The sequence below is a fragment of the Mytilus edulis genome, chromosome 7, assembly GCF_963676685.1.
Source record: "Mytilus edulis chromosome 7, xbMytEdul2.2, whole genome shotgun sequence".
In the NCBI taxonomy this organism is placed as follows: domain Eukaryota; kingdom Metazoa; phylum Mollusca; class Bivalvia; order Mytilida; family Mytilidae; genus Mytilus; species Mytilus edulis.
In genome coordinates this window covers 61,552,643-61,577,514 of record NC_092350.1, presented here as the reverse complement: position 1 = coordinate 61,577,514, position 24,872 = coordinate 61,552,643, and the positions used below count along the sequence as shown (strand labels likewise).

The 24,872-nt window shown below is 32.9% G+C and overlaps 1 protein-coding gene across 1 annotated transcript in view; it reads left to right on the top strand.

Annotated features, from left to right (window-relative positions):
* The first annotated feature begins 55 nt into the window (after positions 1–55).
* LOC139481942 (tyrosine-protein kinase BAZ1B-like) overlaps positions 56–24,872 on the top strand; it is a 59,232-nt gene continuing 34,415 nt past the window's right edge. Inside the window, exons 1-12 of the mRNA XM_071265521.1 lie at positions 56–257; positions 6,052–6,227; positions 7,166–7,271; positions 7,882–7,924; positions 13,427–13,528; positions 14,433–14,506; positions 15,856–16,021; positions 17,556–18,008; positions 20,239–20,573; positions 21,077–21,173; positions 21,703–21,871; positions 22,328–22,431. Of these exons, the coding sequence (XP_071121622.1) occupies positions 145–257; positions 6,052–6,227; positions 7,166–7,271; positions 7,882–7,924; positions 13,427–13,528; positions 14,433–14,506; positions 15,856–16,021; positions 17,556–18,008; positions 20,239–20,573; positions 21,077–21,173; positions 21,703–21,871; positions 22,328–22,431 (1,938 nt within the window). The 5' untranslated portion in view covers positions 56–144. The remainder of the gene's footprint in view (positions 258–6,051; positions 6,228–7,165; positions 7,272–7,881; positions 7,925–13,426; positions 13,529–14,432; positions 14,507–15,855; positions 16,022–17,555; positions 18,009–20,238; positions 20,574–21,076; positions 21,174–21,702; positions 21,872–22,327; positions 22,432–24,872) is intronic.

The following is a 24,872-nucleotide window of genomic DNA, read 5'->3' as shown; positions in this document are numbered from 1 at the left end:
TCACTTGGATTTATGTTTAACGTGCATTTAGAAAAGAAAAATTACCATTGATCATGTGACTTTGTAGATATTTTGCTTCCGCTAGAACCCGCCAGATTTCAAATGGTGTAAATTAAAGGCGGTATTTTATGGAATTCTGTAATAATGCCACTGTTAGGAAAGAAACCGTTCGTTTGTTCGAAACCCCTAACAGATATTCAACCAGATGAGACCGTATATATAATCCCACACACCAAAGAACAGTTCAAATCTAAGCAGTATCCTTGCTAAACAATCACCTGTCCAATTCAATATGGCGGCGCACATAAATCGCGAAGTTTGCATAAAGACGTATTGATGTTCATATTCAAACACAATGAAAAATAACATTAAAACTATCAAAATCTCAACCCATTCTATCATTTAGAATTCAGATATGTTGTGTTTTGATAGTTGTTGTCATGTTATTTACATGTTTTGGCGCAAAACACGTTCAACTCAAGCATTTTCACACTTTCTGTTTCACCTCTGTATTGTTTCATTACCTAATAGTTAATTGTTTATAGAGGATAATATATATTTTCTCCTTGTCATACAGTATTGATATTTTCTAAGCAGGTTTGGACACAGTACAAGCAGGGTCACATGAGAGTTGATTCTACAAGTCGAGGATCAATACGCCTTATCACTACAATGTATTTGCCTGCCATTATTACAGACTACGCGAATGAATTTTATTTTTACAGGACATTCGGTCTGGCAAGCATCCTAGCTTTACCAGACCGAATGAAATTTTACCAGACCAATTTTTTTTACATCTAATTGTATATTATCCGACGAAAAACAATAAACATATGACTTTGTTGTGCCCTACTCCTCCCCAAAATGCACAAATTAAAACAAAATGATGTAACAAGAGGGAATATTGTTATGATGCACAATTGCTTGAATGCATTTCAGTGAAGAGTAATGTCCCATTTTATTGGATTTTGACAATGTTTGTTGAACTAAACATAATTTAGAGTTTCTGTATAAAATATTATTTCCTGTTTCTTCTTTCTTTTTCATATATCTTTTGGTTTTCAATTCTTGTGGTTATATTTCATAACTAAATTTTGTGATCTGCTTGGATTTTTATTCATTCATTGTATTTAAATCGGCAAACCCGGAATTATCCTTATCCGTTCCCAGAATCTGATCCGGTTTTATTTACATTTCCGGTTGTGCCAATGATGGCATCCATTGTTGTTTTTGACAGTCAGATATGTTTTTACCCGGATTTACACATTACTGGTTGGCGATGTTCGGCATAAAGCTAGCGGTTGAACAAAATAAACATCGCTGTGATGAATAATAAAGATGAAAATGAATTTGAGATCGTTTGGCAATTTTGCTAGAATGTTAGAAAATCCATGAAAAAAAACACCGGACATTCGGACCGGAATTCAACAAAATTTTACCAGACCGATCCATTATTCACCGGATTTGTCCGACGGTCCGACGTATTTCGTGTAGTCTGTTATTAGATAGCATTGTACCGATGATCAGAATTGGTCAGATGTCAGTTGGTTGGGCCTAGTAACTAATAGTCAGTTACATTGGTTGCTGACAACTGATACAAACATGTAGTAATAGATAATCCATTGATAATTTCGAACGATTATCCAACACTAAAAATAATAGAAAATATCTGATGTCTCAAAGGAAAAGTGATTGTTGTACAACGTCAATACACCTTATCGCTAATCCCAGCTGACCCGGCCGCTTGAACTTTTGACGCATACAACAATCACTTTTCCATTGTGGCATCAGATATTTTGTTTTTTGATGTCAAAATTTTAAGGGAACCTGTGTGATATGCAGTAATGGCGGACAAATGGCGATAAGGTGTATAGTTCAAGAAATTAAATCTTGTTTAGCGGCACTGATTTTCAAAAGGAGTAAGGTCTATATAGCTGTGGAATCATAGCTATTATACATGTCCTTATTATAATTTTTGACAGTTTGCTGCCTATAGATACTGCAAATTGGCAAACATATTGCAAGGACCTAGGTTGCACAGCTAAGACCAATAGTGACCCAGTGTTCTCCCCAGGATTTTTTTAAGGTGCAAAATTCAAGGGCGTGTAACTCTTTTTTTAGAGTGAACTTATGTGATCTGGAGCAATTAGTTATAAATCATGATATGCTGTATGAATAATAATGTTTTGTGTTATGTGTTTAATAATGCAGAGTATTAATGAATTACAAGAATATATATATGAAATGAATTGATTTTAAGCATACAAGTTATTCATATTCAGTCAATTAAAGAAGTCAAAATATAAATATTCATCTCTGTACTCTCTGCTCTTTCTAGGGATTATATTATTTCAAGATAGTGTTATTTTGTTGGACAGTCTGTTCCTCAATTTTGTCTTTATCCTCTTTTAATAGGGTTGAATACCCCCTCTTACAACAAATGTACAATAACTTTTGCTTATACCCCCTTTAACATTTATAAGCCATGAAAAACTCAGTCAGCCATTTGTCATTGAAACCAGAAACATGGTGCTTGCTGTTAACACTTACATTTTTGTACTAAACTTTAGCTCGGTTGGTAGAAGACGCAATGGCATCTACTTCTACTGACAGTGTAGAGGAAGGTGTTTTCCCCCTTTCATTAGAAGTCATTTGGTTGAAAAAAAAATCTACTTCCATGCCTTTAGCTTAGAAGTCAACCCTTTGTTATTAGCAGAGAACATGTTCATTTAGAATTTATAAAATTGATTACTGTTTACCGTTAAGATATTTGGTATACAACTTTTTAGCAGGTGGGTAGGTAGGTAGGGATTTTTTTTTTTTTTTTACATTTAAAAGCCTTATACATGTAAACATGGTAAATCATGAAGTCTCCAGATCAATGTTGTCTAAAGCATTGCAGCATTGTTGTGTGTACATGCTGGTGGTTTCTTTGAAAGGGGTCAACCATCAATGTCACATTCTACATCATATTGATAATTTCACGTAAGACAGTCAGTTTTATTGGCAAAGTTAACCAAAGTACCCAGAAAAAAACACAGAACTGAGGCAGGAAACTGACAAATTAACCATATAAAATGTATGACGTGAAAATTGAACTTTTATTGTGGGACTGCCCATCGAACAGAGGCCTGATGTCACATCTTGAAGTTGTGGTCACAGTTTGGTAAAATTACCATAAGTTAAATGGCTCAACCACTACGGCTCCTTGTACAAATGGACAAAGATTTAAAACTTTGATTGTTTGCTTTGGTTTTATAAACATCATTTTCTAAACCATATGGGTAATTTCATGGCAGTCAGTTTTAGTGCCGTACTAAACCGTAGTACTTGAAGGAAAATGCCATTCTGCATGTTCTGTGGGAGGAAACTGACTAACCTTATCACATCTGACATGAAAATCAAACCTTAATTTTACAACTGCCGAACTAGGACTCAAACCAATACCTAGAGGCTAGTAATCATACATGTAAGGTGTGACGAACTACCATACAAACACGCCTACTGTCCCTGATAAGTTTTGAGGATAAAGGATCTGTTCCAAATTAGGATAGCAAAATATTAAAAATTTGGAAGGTTTGCACAAATAGACATGGTGTTTATACTAATATTATCCAAGTGCAAGATTTTTCAGGGATAGGTTTAAAACGTATGATAAATTCAAAATGGAAATATGCAGCAGGACAGACAATTTTTGCAGATAAATAAATTATGGGTTGTAATGCTTGTTTGATTAACAGAACTCTGGACATGCATTACATGAATACAGATAAATTAATGAGCCCTTAGAATTGTGGAAAAGGAGGGGATTTTATTCATCACTAGTACACTGGATACATTTATAAATATGTTTCTGTCAGTATCTTTTATGTTTTAAGAATTATCTTATTCATGTTAAGAAGAAAGGCAAGAAAAGGGGAAGTACTTCAATTGACACAAGATGCTAGTCTTTAAAATATGTATGTTTTGTTCCAGGCTAGCATCTACTGGTACAAAACTACTATAAACCTGTAAATGGTCTTTAAGCTTTGGTGCTTACAGCCATAATTATCTTGAATGCATCATTGTGGTTCTGACTATGGTAGATACTTTGTTCTCTGGTTCAAGGGAAAATTTGTCAATGATAAATTTCAAATATTTAATAAGTTCAACAAATGTAAGAGCCACACATATTTGTTCTGTGATGTCCCGGTGAAAAATTTCTATCTCATGAAGCAACAAAGTCAAGAAATCATCTGTTTCTGCTTTACAAAAGCTAAAATTGAGTCCTCTACAAGGTCTCTCAGAACGTTTTTTTCAAAGAATAGCTGAAAATTGATTTTTGATAAAATCCATCTCCCTTAACCAATGCATTGCAGCATAGGGAGATGCCGACCTCTTTGACATTACTTTTGGTAGACTTTTTCTTTTCTATGTCATTTAAATGTTTGCTCCCAATACAGTGTAAGGCAAGCGCTTTTAAGATCATGATTTGAAATAAGTAAAGCCAGGAACAAACTCGGCGGATACGATCAATTTCCGGCACAATTTCGATTTTTTTTAAATAAAAAGAAATAAATTTCTGAAACGCAAAAAAATTATTGTGGCGGCAAGTTTTGCAGTGAGTCGGGCGGCAATGCCAAACAAATGAAATTTTATTTTAGGCCTCAATGATCATTTTATTTCTAAAAACACGAGTTTGAGACGAATTTACCTCACAAGCAACATTTTTTCACTTTCTATTAAAATAAATAACTCCTAGTTATCTTTAATCAAAGTCTATTTTATTATTTTCAACTACAAATACTCTCATTCATAATTTTCATCGTAAATATCTTTATCCATGTGTATTCGAATTTATCACGTGTAATTGGCGCGTTCATTGGTCGTGTTAAAAAAGATTTTTCTTCTCGACTAATGAAAAAATCTGTTTAAATGGTCAAGTGATCACACACACGATGCGAAAATACAATGTATTTGCGATCTATTTCTTCAATTTCTGCTCTGAAGTTTTTATTTTTTTTAAATTTCCTCTACAAATATCTATCTTCTTAATAATCATTTACGCTATTAAATGATAACATAGTCCGATAAGGCTGAGATAAGCGTGGCTCAGGTAAAACTTGTTATCAGTTATTGCGTAACACTGACTGACCTCTCAGCGGTGATCAGCAGCTTGACAATTTTAACCAACATTTCTAATAAAAATGTGAAAATTAACACGCTGCATGATCAGTATTAAGGGACAACGGCCAAATAAGACGCTGCGGGATCTATGAAAATATTGTGAAGGCGCTGCGGCACCGCAGCGTCATATCAGCCTGGGGAGAACACTGAATACAGCTGATAAATAATCTATATTTGGCCCAATATTCAAACAGTCAGTTCAAAACACTTGTATATATTATAATGATTATAATTTTGTTATCAAATCAAGAAACTTGTTGTGAAGAAAATGCAGGCATCCATAATTTAAATGGTTTTTTCACAGTCATGCTGCATTTTGTCTACATTGATTAAATTTCAAATTTCTTGTCGAAAGAGTAGTGAACTTTACTTAAACTTTGCCAATTCAGTTTATGTTTTCTGGGCAAATGTATATAAATTTACATGTAGGTAAACATCAAACAGATATTTTAACAATTCTTAGTCTTTAATCTTGTGCTAACAGCTTGCTAATCATGATAATTGGTCAATGGAAATGAATTGGTCACATGAATAAAACCTTTCGAATACATAATCATGTATATATATACATTTGTAAGAAATGCAGATTGTTTGTTAATGTGCATTTGTAACTTACATTCATAAACATTGTGAATGTCTTTTATTACAGTCAATAGTAATTTGTGTTTTGTCATCTATGTCTGATAAATGTCTTTTGAAAATTGTAATGTGCTGTGTACGACCTTTTATTTGATATAGGACAAGCATATGAAATCTTTCGCTTTTCACATTTATTAGTTGTGATGTTTTTCCGGCTGTGAAACATTTTTTTTAATTTTAAATTTTGTCTTATCACATAGCTTAAAGCTAAGTAAACAAGAAAATAAACTCCTTAACAGATTTCAGAGAATATGAGAAGCGATTATCATGGTATAAACAGCCAATCTGGACTTGCAGATGTACCGGCCACGTAAATCTCACTCACCAAGCAGCTTGGGAATCAGAAAAAGCTATCAAGAAATCATTGAAAGATACTTTCCCCAAAGTTCATGAAAAGTCTGTACTAGAACTAGTGCACCACAGTAAGTTAAAGTTCCAATTTGTCTTTCATCTTTCAGCTCGTGTGTATTTTGTCTTTTCAAACTATCCAGTCTTGGAATCGACAAAGATGGGGCAAATTTCTACAAAGTCTCTAAAAATAAGAAGATTTGGCACATGTGGGATTGCCAATGAAACAACTGACCCCTAGATTCCAAACGATGGAAATGAGAGCAATTAGAAGTTCACCCTACAGTTTTCAACAATGAGAAAAACTTGTAATATATAGTGAGCTGTAAAAGGCCCAAACATAAACAAGAAATGAAAACAATGCTAATTTAATACCTTAATATGCAAAAAGAAATGGGATGGATATGAACCAACAACAACAGTCCTCATACTAAACATGTATCAATGTAAAAATGCTGCCAGGCCTGTAAAATCATCCTTACAGACCAATAAAATTAACCCTTTCCTCCATAATGACGCCTTTTGACGCCACCCCCTTTACTCCATAATGACGTCTTTTGACGCCTGTGTAGTACCTCAGTTGAAACGCTATGTCTCCAAAATGTCTGCATCAGACTTAAAAAAAATTGTATCCAATATGAAAAGGAGATTAATGAGAATATCTGACTTGAATTTCATTGATGAAATATTTGTTTTCACAATGCATTAACACTTTAAACCTGATGATTTTTTTTACGGAAAAAAATCCTATGCGAATCAAGTATTTAAAAAAAAAATATCCATGGAGTAAAGGGTTAACTAAATTTGTGGTAATCATGGTAATATTCAGCTACAGACCTGTTTTATATTAGTTTATCATCAAAAACTGCAACAACCACTGAATTGCTGGTGAGAAAAAAGAAATCTTGTTTAACTTCTTGAAGATTCAGCAATACTGACCTTGCTATCTCAGTCACCTAAGTGCAGTTAAATATTAATGTATTGCGATTTCATTGATATTCATCTTTACCAGGTACAGCAGTGCTGGACACTTTAGTTGACCAGGGATGGCTGAAAGTGCAACAAGTTTTGTCTATTGATGAAAAGGTCTCCTTAAAAGTCAAGTCAGAGGGTAAAACGTAAGTGTCTTTAATATGAAATGTTTCAACATGTTCAATGGTTGCAATGCATTTGGATTAGACTTCTTCAAGTTCACAAGACAAAAATCTTTGAATGTCAAAACAATTGGGAAGGTACATGTAGCTTCAAGACATAAAGGCACAGTGTTTTAGTAGTCAAACTAAAAAGGTTACTCTTAACATCTAAGCGAAAACTATTTTGTCAGGCCATTATCCTGTGTTAGTTATAACCATTCATGTTGAACGTCAATTCAAAGGCCATCTTATTTATTTAATTCAAAGGCCATCTTATTTATTTATAAAGGTAAGTCTTGGAACTCCTTTGTGAAATTCAGAAATAGGGAAAGTTTGCAGTGAAATTTTCATCCTCATTTCTAACTTTGGCTTTGAAAAAAGGCATAGTATATACTTGTAGTCTGAAAACTTCATATTACATGGCATAATATATCATTGGTTGCCCTAAGATTGTTACTTTTGAGCATGATCATCTAAATTTTAGAAAATTGCTGTCAGGCAAAAAAGATGTGAGCTTAATGTTGATAGAATTTACTTGTCATTGGTGCTGATGTGTATGTTATTTCACTAATATACATGTATATCTAATCTACAGAATCAGCGGTAAAGTTGTGAAAATTGACAAGGCTGGAGTTGAGGTAAGATAGCATTATGAGAGAATGTATACTTGCAATATTAGGCTTAAATTAAAATATTGTTTGTTTGCCCTTTACCGACCGACCCTATAAATTCGTTCCGCCTGAAAATCTTTTATTTGTATTTACCAGCAAGATTTTATTTTATTTTATTTTTTCGTCCTACCAAAAATCTTATATTAGTATTTCCCGCTCAAAACTTTTTTACCGGAATCCTCGGGTTTTATCTTTATCGTATAAGGTCTAGTCCGTTTGGTATCACGTGAGCGTTTGACATGAACACTTGCATATAGCATTTGTTTGAAATCGATGTTAAACGCTTTGAAATAATGATATGACGTACGTTAACTCTGCATCTTTACACTTGAAGAGCAGGGTTTATTTACAAAACAGTTTGTTTAATACAAAATTATTAACGTGTGTACAAACTATTTTGTGTAAAAGGACGTTGTATTTTATGTAGGGATGGCCTTTTGTGATCCGTAGATCAGGATGATTATCATGGTTAACGATGCATTCGACCAGCATATTTGGCAGTAAAATCGCCAAAGTTTTCCATACAAATCATTTATAAATGCGATGTAAAATACGTGACAATTGAGTTTAAGTTTTGTAGCATTTTTATTGGAAACATGGGCACTCACGGAAATTTAAACACTCTAGGGACTTTTTCTAATAGTAATGTATGTCTGCCCCGACGTATTTAACCAGGACAAAGTTATCTCTTACAGAAAACCTTTAGGTAGAGGTAAGCGCACAAGGTATATAGTACAGAATATTAGTGCAATTTAAAACTCTTCAAAGTTCCAGGCATAAATAAACGTTGAAAATATGCGACACAGCTCTTTATTTTAATATTTGAAAACAAAATAGTAGTGCAAAAAAAAGCCATATGAATTAACTTCACATTCTACATGATATTTTTTTTTTCAAAACGTTGTCCCAGAAACTTGTTAGCAAAAGCAAAACAGACAAAAATGACATTATGCAGATTTTGTATCTATAAAATAAAATATTATACCTACCTGCCTACACATGAAAAAAAATATACCGAGTCAAGTTATTTTTTTGGGGAAAAAAATAAAATATTTTACCTACCTACCTACCCTGTTTCAAAACATAAGATCGGAAAAGGGCAAACAAACAATGTTTTAATTTAGGCCTTAATAAAAATAGATGTGGGTTATACACAGGGTTTAAGCTAGGATTTTGAGGGCTTTAGTCACTTTTGCGCACTATTAAAATCAACCTTATTTTGTGTAAAAGCAAGGGACCAATGATGTATATTACTAGCTTCATCTTTTGACTTTGTCAGATTTTAAGGGATTGAGGCAGACAGGCACCAGCATGATTGGCAGTTATTGTATGATTTGACTGTATTGGCCATTATTATGAAAGATTCTGACATGGAATCCAGAAATTTAGTTCACAAGTTCTCTTCAGTTCGTTCCAGGGGTCATTCCTGATCAACAAAAGTTGGATTCTAATTTTTTAAAACAAGGAATCACCAGAGACATAGCATAAATTAACTTACAATGATTATTTCACTGCATAATCATTATCCATATAAAAGGTCTAAATCGATTTCTATCAAGTTGGAAATGTATAAAATCATTTTTGGAACTATTATAATGACTGAAAGGAACTTGTAAACAAATCAACAATAGATCACGTTCACTACTTTCGGTTTTAAAATGAAACGATAACGGGAAATGACACGTGGATAATAAATTCAAAACGAGTCCGGATTCATCAGGAAATTATCATTTTTTTATTTAAATTCCTTTAGTAAGAGATATATATTTGTCTCTCTTGTTTGATTGATTCTAAATGATTTCGTATTTTACGTTTTTTAAAGTCTATAAATAGTCAAAGGAATACTTTCACGCATGCGTAGAATACAATACAGGAAGCACCTGTTTAATTCATGAAAGTTTTGAATAAACACATTAAAGTTCTTTATTTTAAATGGAAATTGTTGAAAGTTTTTGATGACAATTTAAATCAAATATGACGAAAATGCCTTCGAATGATGAATCTACGACAAATGAACTTCAGATTGTGATCGTTTGGGAAATATTGAAATTCAAATGGGAACTGTCCGGGTTGTTACATTTTTGATTAATTGACGAAACTATACTCCTGGTTGCTGAAATGAAATGCCAACTGACTGATTTTCCTGGGGAAATAATTATGATGGTCATTCAATTATGGGTTTTAATAATAATTAACGGATTAGTGACTCATCCGATGGCGATAAGCGGATTAGTTATAATCACAACTTGTAACACTTGTTAAAAATGTTAATTACCTGGAGGTCATAAACTTGTCAAAAACATGAAGACAGGTAGATTAATAGTTTTTATTGCGAAATTTTTTTTACACTTTCAAAATTAAAGTGACGAAATTGATTTGAAATACTTTCGTCAATGAGAAAACTCTTTCGTAAAATACGAAAGTGACGAGCGCTAGCAAAATCACTGGTTATACATCCATTATACAGAAACCTATTGATAAAAATAACCAAAAGAAATCTAGAGATGTAGAGGGCAACATGCAGTTGCAAAAAAACATATGACACACCACCCTATCACCAAACGATATAAATTGTCTACACTTAGATCATTTCTAATAAAAAAATTGTAATGGATACTCAGGGATCTCCATGGATGAAAATTGAACGATGGAGGAACTTTCACCATCATAAACCGTGTCTACCGTGTCTAGTCCGTACAGTGTAGTATGATTGAAAGTATTTCATCCCTCCATATAAGGAATGGTGAACATGCTAATTCATTGCTTATTTAAATTATATTTATTTGAGTTTTCATTATAGAAGTATTAATATTTTCATTAATTAATTACTGTTTGTAACCATTCAATTGCCAAGCCTTCTTGCTCGCCCTTAGTCGAGAATGACCAAGAGCTGTCATGAAGATCCTCGTGTAATTTTTTTTGCTAATTTTGGTAGTTGTTATGGGGGTTAAAAATCAGGTGGAGCTTCTTTTCATGGACACTGTCAAATTCAGAAGTCATGAACCCCTAACAAGTAAAGCTGATTTGCAGCTACAACAAAACGATTCGTAATCGTACGGGTAATGTAAAAGGTTAAAGAAATATTTCAAGCAAATGTTGACAAATGAAAAGGTTTTAATGACTTTATCTAGCAAATTGATGCTATGCAACATGCATCTTTTGAGTCTGATTATAAACCGGAAATTCGGATGTATAAATTTGATTGTAAACTACGAAATGAATTCAGAATTATGATACGATATTTCTATACAGTAAATATTTTTAAGTTTTTCCTTTTTAGCTCACCTGGCGTTCGTCGTCCGTCGTCATCGTTAAATTTTTACATTTTGAACTTCTTCTAGAGAACCACAGAATGGAATAAAACCAAACATGGCATGAATGTTCCTTATGAGGTACTGACCAAGTGTTGTTACTTTGTAGCCAATCCATTATCCAAGATGGCTCCCAGCGGGGGACTTAGTTTAACACAGAACCCTATGGGAAATGCATACAAATGACTTCTTTTAGAGAACCACTGAATGGAACGAAACCAAACATGCCATGAATGTGCCTTATGAGGTTCTGACCAAGTGTTGTTACTTTGTAGCCGATCCATCATCCAAGATGGCCGCCAGCGGGGGACTTAGTTTAACATTGGACCCTATGGGAAATGTATACAAATGACTTCTTTTAGAGAACCATTGAATGGAATGAAACCAAACATGACATGAATGTTCCTTATGAGGTGCTGACCAAGTGTTGTTACTCTGTAGCCGATCCATCATCCAAAATGGCTGCCAGCGGGGGGCTTAGTTTAACATAGGACCCTATGGGAAATGCATACAAATGACTTCTTTTAGAGAACCACAGAATGGAATGAAACCAAACATGACATGAATGTTCCTTATGAGGTGCTGACCAAGTGTTGTTACTTTGTAGCCGATCCATTATCCAAGATGACTGCCAGCGGGGGACTTAGTTTAACATAGGACCCTATGGGAAATGCATACAAATGACTTCGTTTAGAGAACCACTGAATGGAATGAAACCAAACATGACATGAATGTTCCTTATGAGGTGCTGACCATGTGTTACTTTGTAGCCGATCCATCTTCCAAAATGTCTGCCAGCGGGGACTTAGTTTAACATAGGACCCTATGGGAAATGCATACAAATGACTTCTTTTAGATAACCACAGAATGGAATGAAACCAAACATGGCATGAATGTTCCTTATGAGGTGCTGACCAAGTGTTGTTACTTTGTAGCCGATCCATCATCCAAAATGGCCGTCAGCTGGGGACTTAGTTTAACATAGGACCCTATGGAAAATGCATACAAATGACTTCTTTTAGAGAACCACTGAATGGAATGAAGTCAAACATATTATGAATGTTCCTAATTTATGATGTGCTGACCAAGTGTTGTTACTTTATAGCCGATCCATCATCCAAGATAGCCGCCAGCGGGGGACTTAGTTTAATACAGAACCCTATGGGAAATGCATACAAATGACTTCTTTTAGAGAACCACTGAATGGAACGAAACCAAACATGCCATGAATGTGTCTTATGAGGTTCTGACCAAGTGTTGTTACTTTGTAGCCAATCCATCGTCCAAGATGGCTTCCAGCAGGGGACTTGGTTTAACATAGAACCACTGAATTGAATGAAAGCAAACATAGCTTAAATGTTCCTTTCTTAATGAGGTGCTGGTCAAGTGTTGTTACTTTGTAGCCAAATTTTATATTTTTATATGATTTCAAAATCCAAGTAGAATCAGGTGAGCGATACAGGCTCTTGAGAGCCTCTAGTTAACTTTAAAGTAATTTTATACTATCGTTACAGCAGTACTCAAGCGATTTTTGATGAAATGATATTAATGTGTTACGTCTTATTTTGCACTTCTTAAAAAAGGGGGATGCTAAAATTTTGCGTAAGTCAAAATAAAAGCATGTGTCTGTCTTGTTCAGTGAACTGTTTTCTTTCTAACTGGATTATTAATTTATTTATTTAATCTAAATTACCATAAAAATTTGCTGAAACTTAGTTGAATAATTCGATAAATGAATCGTCTATCTTCAGATAGTATTCTCCTGTCTTGTTTGTTGATCTACCTGTACAAGCTCCTCAGGTACAGGTGATTAGCGATCTTAATCCGGATATTCCTCAGGCCTTTTGGATAATATATAAAAAGCCTAAGGGCAATGCAATTACATGCATTAGATTATAATTGCTAAAAAAATTTCGTCGGGCTATTTAAAATGATAACAATTTTGAACGATGGCGCAAGGTATTTGAACGATGGCGGGGCGCCATCGTTAAACAGGCCATGGAGATCCCTGGGATACTGGAATAATCTACAATGTCATATATGTACTGGATACTTTTATTTCTTTAATTTATTTTCATACATTTTAATTCATTTTTTTTTATTTTATGAAAATTTACCTGTTTTTGTTTGTACAGTAATTATTAACTCTTCTCCCTAGGCAAATCCAACCAGTAATTGCAGCTCACCATCTAGTGATAAAGAGAACTCTACAACAGAAGTTAACAGAGACAGTTCACCTAAGAAATGGGTACCTCCTAAAGTAAGATCATTTAACAGGCTATTATTTGAACTTGGAATTATTTTTAATTATGGAATTTGCATAATTTCTTGTTCTAGAAATTTTTGATGAATTCCATGTTTATTCTGTATTATAATGTTCTGTGCGGCGCACAACAATTTCTATTACAAAGAAGATGGCACATTTTCAATAGAATGTACTGTGCCGCGCACAACACTATCTATACAAAATACTTTGTGTGGAAAGTGTTATGCACCGCTCAAAAATTTATAATACAGAATAAACATGGAATTTATCCAAAATTTTAAACACAAGAAATTATGCAAATTTCACAATTAAAAATAATTCCAAGTTGAAATAATAGCCTGTTAATTTTATTAACATACTTCTAGTAAATCACAATAAGTATACTTTGTATTGAATACCAGTGAATGCATTTCTAGTAAATCACAAGGATTGTACTTTGTGTAAAATCAAACAAAAGTGTTCTTTAGATTAGATCACAATGATTATATATCATGTATATAGATAGAAGAAGATATGTTATGAATGTCAATGAGACAGTTCTCCATCCAAGTCACAATTTGTAAAAACAAACCATTATAGCTCAAAGTATGGCCATCAGCACAGAGCCTGGACTCTCAGCAAGTTGTAAAAGGTACTAAAAATGACAATTGTAAAACCATTCAAACAGTGTATTGAAAAATAGTGAGTGAACTGTGAATATTTAAAAAAAAAAAGATTTTTGAATAGAAAAAATCCAAAGGAATAGAAAAAATCCAAAGAGGAGTGAATCTTTTTATAGAAGTTCAACCTGAGGGAGATTTTGTGAGAAAAAATTTGAAAAATAATTATCAATATAAATTTATAGAGTGTTGGTCTTTAGTTCGAAATTAATTAAAATTTAGTAATTCTTTATTTTTAGTTATTACCATACAAATACAGTGTAGAGCTTGAAGATGGAAAAGTAATCAATTCTGTCCCAGCAGATGATCTTGTGTAAGTTTTGTTTTTTGCGGTGATCTAGCTATGTTTTGTGCAGTGATCTAGCTATGTTTTTTGCATTGATCTAGCTATGTTTTTTGCAGTGATCTAGCTATGTTTTTTGCAGTGATCTAGCTATGTTTTTTTGCGGTGATCTAGCTATGTTTTGAAAGGACATGAATGCACAATTGATTGTTATTGTCTTTTTGCTTGATTTATAGAACTTTTTGGTGTGTAACAAGCTGTTTACCAGAAAAGAAGCTTTTTTTATGTCCCATTTATGGGCATTATGTTTTCTGGTCTGTGTGTCTGTCTGTTCGTTCGTCCGTCCTTCCCGCTTCAGGTTAAAGTTTTTGGTCGAAGTAGTTTTTGATGAAGTTGAAGTCCAATCAACTTGAAACTTAGTACACATGTTCTCTATGATATGATCTTTTTAATTTTAATGCCACATTAGAGTTTTTACCCAATTTCACAGTCCACTAAACATAGAAAATGATAGTGTAGATGGGGCATCCGTGTACTGGGGACACATTCTTGTTTTATTGTATTTAGAAGTATTTATATTTCCTAAGAAATCATAGATGCATATGGCTGGGCTAGTTACATATTTTGTTAAACACTTTTAAGGAGAACTCATGCAGGCATTTGAATATCTTTATAAGATATCTACATTCTTTTTTCACTGAAATAAAATAGCAATGTAAAAATATGTCACAAAACAAATAAACTGGTGTAGACTCTAAACTTGACGTGTTAACATTATGGTAGAACACTTGTCTTATGTGAATTTTGAATGTTATGCCCTTAATATTGTTTCCAGATTTTCTGGATAACTTAAATTTTTGTGTGTATTTATTAATTCTGATTTTCAAGTAACATTCAAAATTATGATTTAATTTTTGTGTGCATTTATTAATTCCGCTTTTCAAGTAATATGTAAGGAATGACTATAATATCTTTTCTGTCTATGAGGAAATAACATCAAAAATGTACACACACAGGTTATTTTCAAGTGTGCAACACATTTTAAATGTTATTTCCGATAGGCAGAACAAATATTACAGTCATTTCTTATAATTTAATTCTAAATTCCATTTTAAACAGGAGTAAATCATGAAAAATCGTTGATGACGTCACGATCACATTAAAAAATTATGTCTATGAGCTGATAAACACATCAACATCAGCCAATCAGAAGACGTGTTACATCCAAAAATAAATTATTCAAAATTATGAAATTAATTTCTATGATTTTATGAGATGCTGCTTGCAAATAGTACTATAAAAATGATGAAACTTTTTAAATGTAAAATATGAAACTTTTGAGAAAAGACTTCTCATAATTTTATGATCATTAATTTCAGACGAGATGAAAAGCCTCCATCAAAAGATTGTTTACGCCATTTCATTCGATGTTATGCTGTTAGATCAGGACAGAATCCAACATGTCCTTGGGTAGTGGATAGTAATAAAGTTAAAGATTATAATATTGCCAGTAAATTTGCAGATTTCCTGGTTTCACCTTTGAAGGTAGGCATAGTTTTTTTTAAGGATTTTGGTGTAGAGGTATGGCCATGCTTAGACAGTGTCCTGTCAGCTTAAATATTTATAGAATAACTAATCAAAGAATTCAAATAGAAAAAAATATTCAACAAGCGCCTAGCACATGAGTTAATTATCAGTATTGTTCAGTCACGAGTTGAATATTTTACGATATTTGAATTCTTTAATTAGTTATTCTTTTTATTACATTGGCAAATGGCTATTTTAAAGAAATTAATGTAAAACATGTAAGGAACTATATCTTTTTTCTACGCATTCACAATTTATTTTGATCTGCTGTTATCGACGTCTTGACAACGCCTATTGTTGTATGACGTCGGAGAGTGAAATGATCGGTTTTTATTTAACTGGGAAATCAATGTAATTTATTCTAATGCAACAACGTTTGTAACGCTCATTTTGGTTGGATTACGTCACTTTCTTGCATGGCATCAATTGACAATTGATGCTATGGGACGTACGCGCAAGCGCAGACAGCATATGAAAGATTTTAAATACATGTTTTAACGTTGTTTTCTGTCAGTTTCATTAGAATGGAGATAACAATATTGTATTTTAAGCTCCGACGGCATCAATTGGGGATTTGATAGTCGCAAAAACCCGTTTACTGTCTCCGCTAATGCGTCGCCAGTAAACTTAATTTGCGACCATCAAATCCCCAATTTCCTTCTTTTCTTCCAATGCCACTTATAATGCTAGCATAAATATTCCCTTCCTTTATGTCAGGGCTGAAGAGACACCCCTTCAAAAAGTTATGGTTGATGATAATTTAAGAAATACAGTCTGAACATTTATAAGGACTGGGGAACATTTAATGTATTGCTGGGGTGAAATACAAATTGCCTTGTAGCTTCTAACCCTCTCCTTCATTTAGTTAAGGAATGTTCCTCAAACTTGTTTATGTAAACAAAAGTATCATTTAAGGGCAAATACTTCTTTTCATGCAATCAAAACTCTTATGTAACTGGCTTGAAAGTTATCAATTTTACAGACTTTATCATAATTTTCAATTGGGGGAAAAAATGCATTGAACACAACATTCTATACATCAAATTTCAAGAAATTTACCAGTGAAATGAATATTCACATATTCAAATTACAAATTGATGTGTATTTGTTAAACCATACATGTCAAGAAATTACAGATTGTCCATGGTGTTTATAAAATTATATCTGTTGTAAAAATATCAATGATGTCATTATTTAAGTAATATTTAAAATTGGAGTTATCTTCCTTTGTCCATTTTTGACAAAGGAAGAAAATTCCCCTAATGTTTTATACATGTATGCAATGCAATGTTAAGTTTTCAGTCCCCAAATGCAAAAGCAATGCAATCCTTACCCTTCAGTGCTAACAAGCACTTTGAATTTACAAGGCCACTTGCTTCAAGTGCAGATTTCTTTTTAAAGTTAACAGCTTTCATAGTCTACGAAATAATTTAAATGGTGATATTCAAAATGCCATACTCTTTTACAACTTTAATATTTTCTTTTTTAATAGATGGCGGAGGTAGCTAAAAGAGCTGAAGAAGAAATGTCAAAGAAACGGAAATCATCTTCACACGGTGGATCAGCGTCCAAGAAAGCAAAAATAGACAAAATATCGAAAAAAAATAGTGCTAAAAAAGACAATAAGAAACAATTGAAATTGACTGGATCACCCCTTAAGAAAAAACCTTCCAGTAAAAAGATTTCAGATGCTGTTGTAGTGACAGATTCATCAAGCGAGGATGATACACCTTTATCTCAAAGATGTCTATCACCCAAGAAGAAAAAATCTCCGTCCAAAAAGGCCAAATCAGAAAGAATTGTTGTTGACAGTGATTCAGACGATGAACCTTCTTCCTCTAAGGAAAAGTCACCGAAGAAAAAGGCTCAGAAAAAAATTCCAAATGGAGATATTTCCTCAGACAGTGATGAGGAATCTGTACCACTCGCCAAAATTAAATCCAAGGTATAGTAGAAAGACTTTTATTGATTCTAGGTCACCTGGGTCTGAGCATCATGTGATCATTTGCCATCACATGAGATCTGTTGCTGTTGACATCTGTAAACTTTTTCAAAAATCTTCTGGACCAATTTCAAACAAACTTTAAAACTAGATGATCCTTATGACATGTATGATATCTTATTTAAGATTTGTGCTTTTTTCAAACAATCAATGTGGCTGCCATGGCTGAAAATAGAACATTAGAGTGAAATGCTTTGATAGTCTTAATATATAGATAACCACAGGGTTTAAGCTAGGATTTTGAGGGCTTTAGTCACTTTTGCGCGCTATTAAAATCAACCTTATTTTGTGTAGAAGCAATGGACCAATGATGTATATTACTAGCTTCATCTTTTGAATTAGTCAGATTGTAAGGGATTGAGGCACCAGCATGATTGACAGTTATTGTATGATTTGACTGTATTGGCCATTATTATGAAAGATTCTGACATGGAATCCAGAAATTTAGTTCACAATTTCTCTTCAGTTTGTTCCAGGGGTCATTCCTGGTCAACAAAAGTTGGATTCTATATTTTTTAAACAAGGATTCACAGCAGAAATTAATGTGCAATGATTATTTCACTGCATAATCATTATCCTTATAAAACGTCTAAGTCGATATTTGGAAATCATTTCTATTAAGTTGGAAATGTATAAAATCCTTTTTGGAACGATTATAATGACTTAAAGGAGTATGTCAACAAATCAACAATAGATCACGTTTACTACTTTCGGTTTTAAAATGAAACGAAAACGGGAAGTGACACATGGATAATAAATTCAAAACGAGTCCGGATTCATCCGAAAATTATCATTTTTCGATTTAAATTCCTAAAAAGTAAGAGATATTTATTTGTCTCTCTCTTTTAATTGATTCTAAATGATTTCGTATTTTACGTTTTTAATGTCTATAAATAGTCAAAAGAATACTTTCATGCATGCGTAGAACACAATACAGGAAGCACCTGTTTAAAACATTTCTCGTGAACTTTTTGAATAAAAACATTAAAGTTCTTTATTTTAAATGGAAATTGTCGAAAGTTTTTGATGAAAATTTAAATCAAATATGACGAAAATGCCTTCGAATGACGAATCTACGAAAAACTAACTTCAGATTGTGATCGTTTGGGAAATATTGAAATTCAAATGCGAACTGTCCGGGTTGTTACATTTTTGATTAAATGACGAAATTATACTCCTGGTTGTTGAAATGCCGACTGACTGATTTTCCTGGGGAAATAACTATGATGGTCATTCAATTATGGGGTTAATTAATAAATTACGGATAAGTGACCCATCTGATGGCGATAAGCGGATTAGTTGTAATCACAACTTGTAACACCTGTTGAAAATGTTAATTACCTGGAGGTCATAAACTTGTCAAAAACATGAAGACAGGTAGATTTATAGTCTTTATTGCGAAATTTTTTTACACTTTCAAAATTAAAGTGACGAAATTGATTTGAAATACTTTCGTCAATGAGAAAACCCTTTCGTAAAATACGAAAGTGACGAGCGCTAGCAAAATCACTGGATAACCATAATGGATAGAGAAAATCTGACCAAAGACATGTTCAGATCTATCTGAATAGGCAGAATTTTTACCTTTGATTGAAGTCTTTGGAGTGTTTGTAAAAAAGACTAGTTGTTAAGTTTGCATGTTATATGGTAATTTCTTGTTTCTTTTTATATGTCTTTAAAAAAAAGATAATTGTAAAAAAAAAAAAAAAAATTGTTTGCGAAAAGAATAAGAAACCCTGTGGTTGAAATCAGTTTAAATCTTAGGCCAAATAAAAATATATTTGTGGTTCCAGTAACCCTACCGTCCCTACTTTTTCGGCTTAAAAATAGCCTACCCTAAAGATTTTATTGTCATTTTTCATTAAGCACTGTTAAAGTCAGAATGTTGCTCCCATAGACTCAATGTAAAAAAAAACATAAAATAAAAAAAAATCCCTACCTACCTACCCTAACTTTTTTTCAGATGTAACTGGAACCACACATACTTTTTTATTTGGCCTTATATAAAAATGCATGATGCACAATATAAGTGAAGGCTGTTTAAAACATGACCGATTAATATTACACTAGAAGGAAGGCACCTTAAAATCAAGCCTCAAGTTACGCAATGAAAACATTGATTTGTCTTTATATTAATCAGTATCTAAATGTTACAATTCATTCCTTTTTACAGGGTATGAAACAGATGACTTTGTTCGACATGTCCAAGAAGAAGGGGATGAAGACCCCAGAAAAGAAAAAATCAACGCCAATCAAGAAAAAATTAAAATCTCCACAAAAAGGAATGAAAACTCCAGATAAGAAACCTAAAGTTATGTCACCACCCAGAACTCCAGCGGTTGTTTCCAAGCTGGTGCTTGCCGTCAAAGCAAAGGATAAAGGAAAAATAAAAGGTTTACTAGAAACAGCATGTAAAGTCTTATCACTCAAACAGAGAGGAAAGTTACCTGTGTCTGTTAAAGATATGGTTGAAAGTAGTATAGCAAGGAGAGAAGAGAAACGAAAGTTGTAAGTCTATATTATGTGTAAAGGTAACTCAGGCCACACTTGAAAATATGTTGGTTTGCCCAAACCCTACCGAGGCATTGGGTTAGTAGGTAGGCATTTTCTTTTTTTTTTTGGCAAAGAGAAATTTTAGTATTAGATGTTTATTAGCCTTCATGCCTATCTGAATAAAAAAAATATTTTCAAATCAGGACAATAAAAGATTTTGAGTAGGCACTATTTTTCTGGATAGGGAGGATTAGGTTAGGGCACAAAAACCTATTCTTTTTATGATCATGTTCACTAGAAAAATTCTACTTTTATCCAGGATTTATGTATGACAGTTATTTATCTGACTACAGTTTGATTTGCTTCTTAAAACAATTTAAACGCTGTTTGACTTGGTAAGGTCTAGAAAAATGACACCTAATTGCACATTTGTATGGTTTAGAGATATTTATTGATTTGGTTTTGTTTACTTTTTGGAGCCAGGACTTTAAAATTAAATTTTAGAAATATATTTATAGGGATGCTATGACACCAGAGCAAAGAGATGAATACCAGAAACAAAAGAGACAAGCTCAAAAGAGAAAAAGACAAGAAGAATTGAAAGAAAAGAAAAAGGTTTGTTTTTCAGAGTAAAATCACAAAAGTAAGAGAACACCCTGAATGTAGCATTAGAAATCAAAAAATTTGTGAAATTATTACAACATAAATGAGAAGAAGAATTATTACTGGAAAATTGTATTTGAAAGTTTCAAAAATATCAATCTGTTAACTAGAAACATGCATGTCATGCATATTTAAAAGTCATTTGTTTTAAAGGCAGTTAGTGTTTCACAAGGATTAAAATAAGCAGATATCAAGTAAATTTGTTTATGCATGTAAAATTTGTAGGAAAGGACATCCCTTTAATTGATATTTACGTCAGTAACATTTTCAACATAACTTGCATACATGTAGGTAAATTTTAAGAGTTGTTTAAGTGATGTCCATTACTGGTAACCGAGTTGACATATTGTAGAGGAATGTTTAAAATAATTGATTGTTTTTTAGCAATTTAGGTCTTCATCAATGTTAATGGGCTTTGTTGTGGCAAGAAAAATATAGAATTGATATGAATACATAAATATTTATGTTTTGCTTTATATAGAAATTTGAAGATACAGAATTAGACCTTGAACCATTACCAGAGATGAAAATTGTGCCGACACCTGATGGTTTACCCAATGAACTCTTTGGAGATGTTGCTATGGTTACAGAATTTATCAGCTGTTACCAAGGATTGTTGATACCAAACAAAGAATTTCCTGTTTCTGCAGGTAAATACATATACACTGTATATACATTGTACATTCTGTCCAAGAATTTTATTCATTAAAAAAGTGTGTTTGACATTTTGTCAACAAAAGTAATAATAAAGCAAAGATCCATGTTTTAACTGTTCAGTATATCATGTTCAGTATATCAGAATTTTGTTTTCTTTCTGCATTTTTATTTAAGTTTGAGATTGTGTAAGATCAGATTTTTTGTTTGATTGAATGAATGTATAAATTCATTTTGGCACAGGTTCAAGAGGAAGACATCCTTAAAATAAGAAGATGTGGTATGCAAACCATTGAGTAAAATCTCCATCAAAGTCACAATGTATAAGAAGTTGAAAATTATATAGGTTAAAGTACAGCCTTTAACACGGAGCCTTGGCTCACACTGAGCTTATTCATATTTTTAAGAATAAAAGAAAAAAGATAGATAGTATGAGTTCATATCTTTTTCAGAAAAATTAATGCAGTCCATTGGGAGTGGCAAAGAAGGATTTTCTTACTTGTCTAAAATTCTGTCAATATTGTTACAGACACTGTTGCAAGACCAAATATCAGAGGTTAGTCCAAAGCATAATTGTTCTTAGCTATCAAAAAAAAAAAAAGTTTAAATCTCAATTGATCATTCAAATTTATAAAACAGTACCATAAAAAATCAACTCATGCATGTAATGTATTTACTAGTCGTGCCTTAAGCTGCTAGCCATATGCCCAAGTCTAGTAAAAATTTATTTGGCCAAGTGGAAATTTATAAAAAAAAAAAAAATTACCATAAGGGCTATTCCATTTAAACATAGCTCATACCCACGGACGGCAAAGAAAAAAAAATCTGTCCCTGGCTGTTGTCTGAAATAAATTGCTTCTATCCAGGTGTGTGTATTAATAAAAAATGCATCTCTACATTAGCTTGAATGAAAATGCTTTTCTGGGGGGGGGGGGGGGCTGTTTTATGAGTGGTGAGAGAATCATTTGTGTTTTTTTTGCGTTTGTTTGAAAATTTCAGCCAAACCAAAACATCTGACATCCGAATCAGTTTACCGCTTTGAACCACGTGTATACGCAGGAATCCAGGTTTATGTTCAAAGCGCATTTGCGACCGGGATCGAAGTAGAAGAGAAAAAGGCAACCGGATACGGAAAAGAAACGAAAAAAATACGGAAATCGTAAAAATTTACGATTTTTTACAATAAAAATTTTACAGTCGGGAGGCTCTCAATCGGCTCAGTCAGGCTACTGCAAACAAACATTTTTTTAAAAATTTTGGCCTTACATGTATCATTTGTTGCAACAAAATGATAAATAATAAAATATTTACTTCATATTTGTTGGACACCCATTATTATACTGAAGTGAACATATTTGTCATATTATAGAGTTCCTTGTGTTGCCTTTAGGAAAGGTGAGCTAAAAAGTGAAATGCCAATTTTGGTAAATTTCCTGCAATGCTCTCAGACCTGTTATTAACACAAAAGTACCTAGCAACCATATATTTTCAGACTAAGTATGTTAGTAGCAATCTACAGGCAATTTGGTTTCAAAAAAATAAATGCAAATTTTGATAAATTTCCTGCAACATTCCAAGATTTTTTATTAACACAAATATACGTAGCAATCTCTTTGATTTTCAAGGTCAAAGTTCAATTTACACATTCACAGCTGCTTCAGTTTTATATGATTGTGAACTGTGCAAGTAGAAATTTTAAGATGCATAACTTTAAGATCTCTTTAATATTGAAAGACTGCCTTAATACTGATTAAAAGTTCAAGTTATGAATATTTATTATCAAACCTCAGTGTGCTTGCCAGGGGTGGACCAGGATCTCTTTTTACAAATGTGTGCTCCCACCCCTCCACTATTTTTTTTCTTTTTTAGCCCATTTTCCCTATTTTTAGGCCTAGAAGCCATCAGCCTTCCATTGCCCCCAACATCAAATCATTGATCCATCCCTGATTGCAACCAGGGGTATGTGATTTTAACAAACAACTCAATTAAATCCAATCATGCTGTGCAAACAGTTGCATAAATTCATTGAACAAGTGATAACAAAAATATACAGGTATACATGGAGAATTTGAACAGAATACTTTGTATTGCCTTACAAAAAAAATGACAAAATAATTTTACAAAATGTAGTTCAAGATGTCAGCAATATTCTGTCGTTAGAATTGAAAATAATTTATGTTTTGCTTCTTCCCATAAATTGGATCTTGAAACTTTTTCCTTTCCTCTGAAAAAAATAATAATATAGTGAACTTGTACCCTTGACTTTCACACAATTCGGACAGTGTATTATGCCATTCCACATCCCAGAAACATAGGTACATACAGTATATATAACAAAACAACATGATATACCCAGCAAAAGGTTTCTGACAGTGATTGTTGTAAAAAAAACCTTTCTCATCTCAAAATTAAATTAATTTTGATACCCTCCAATTTTGCCTTTACAAAAAAAAAATTAAGAATTTTAAATTTGCTTCTGTTGATGGTAGTAAATTATAAAGAAAAAAATTGCTTCTGTAGGAGGTGTCTGCATGTAAAAAAAAAAACCCACTTCTATTGGTGGTGGTGGAACAGGAAAAAACACTTCTCTACCATTGCCGAACTTGAAAAATATCACTTCTATGGGGGGTACCTTGAAATTTTAGGTGCCTTCCTTGGGGTTGAGCTATGTTTAAATGGAATAGCCCTAACAGGAACTGTGTGGAATTTCTGATTTGGGCCTCAGCTGTAATTTTTGTTGGCATAGACTATGTTAAGAGCCAGACTTAACTAATCGATCAGATCGGTAATCGAACATTAATCGATCATATTTGATCAGTACTCGATTGATGACTTGAAGTCATCGATCAGTAATCGATCAAACTCTCTCAGGAGTTTGATCGATTAGTGATTGATTAGATTACTGATCGATTTAAGACCGATTACTGATGGATTAGTGATTGATTAATGACAGATTAGTGATTTTATTATTATTGACAAAACAATGCTATTCCAGAA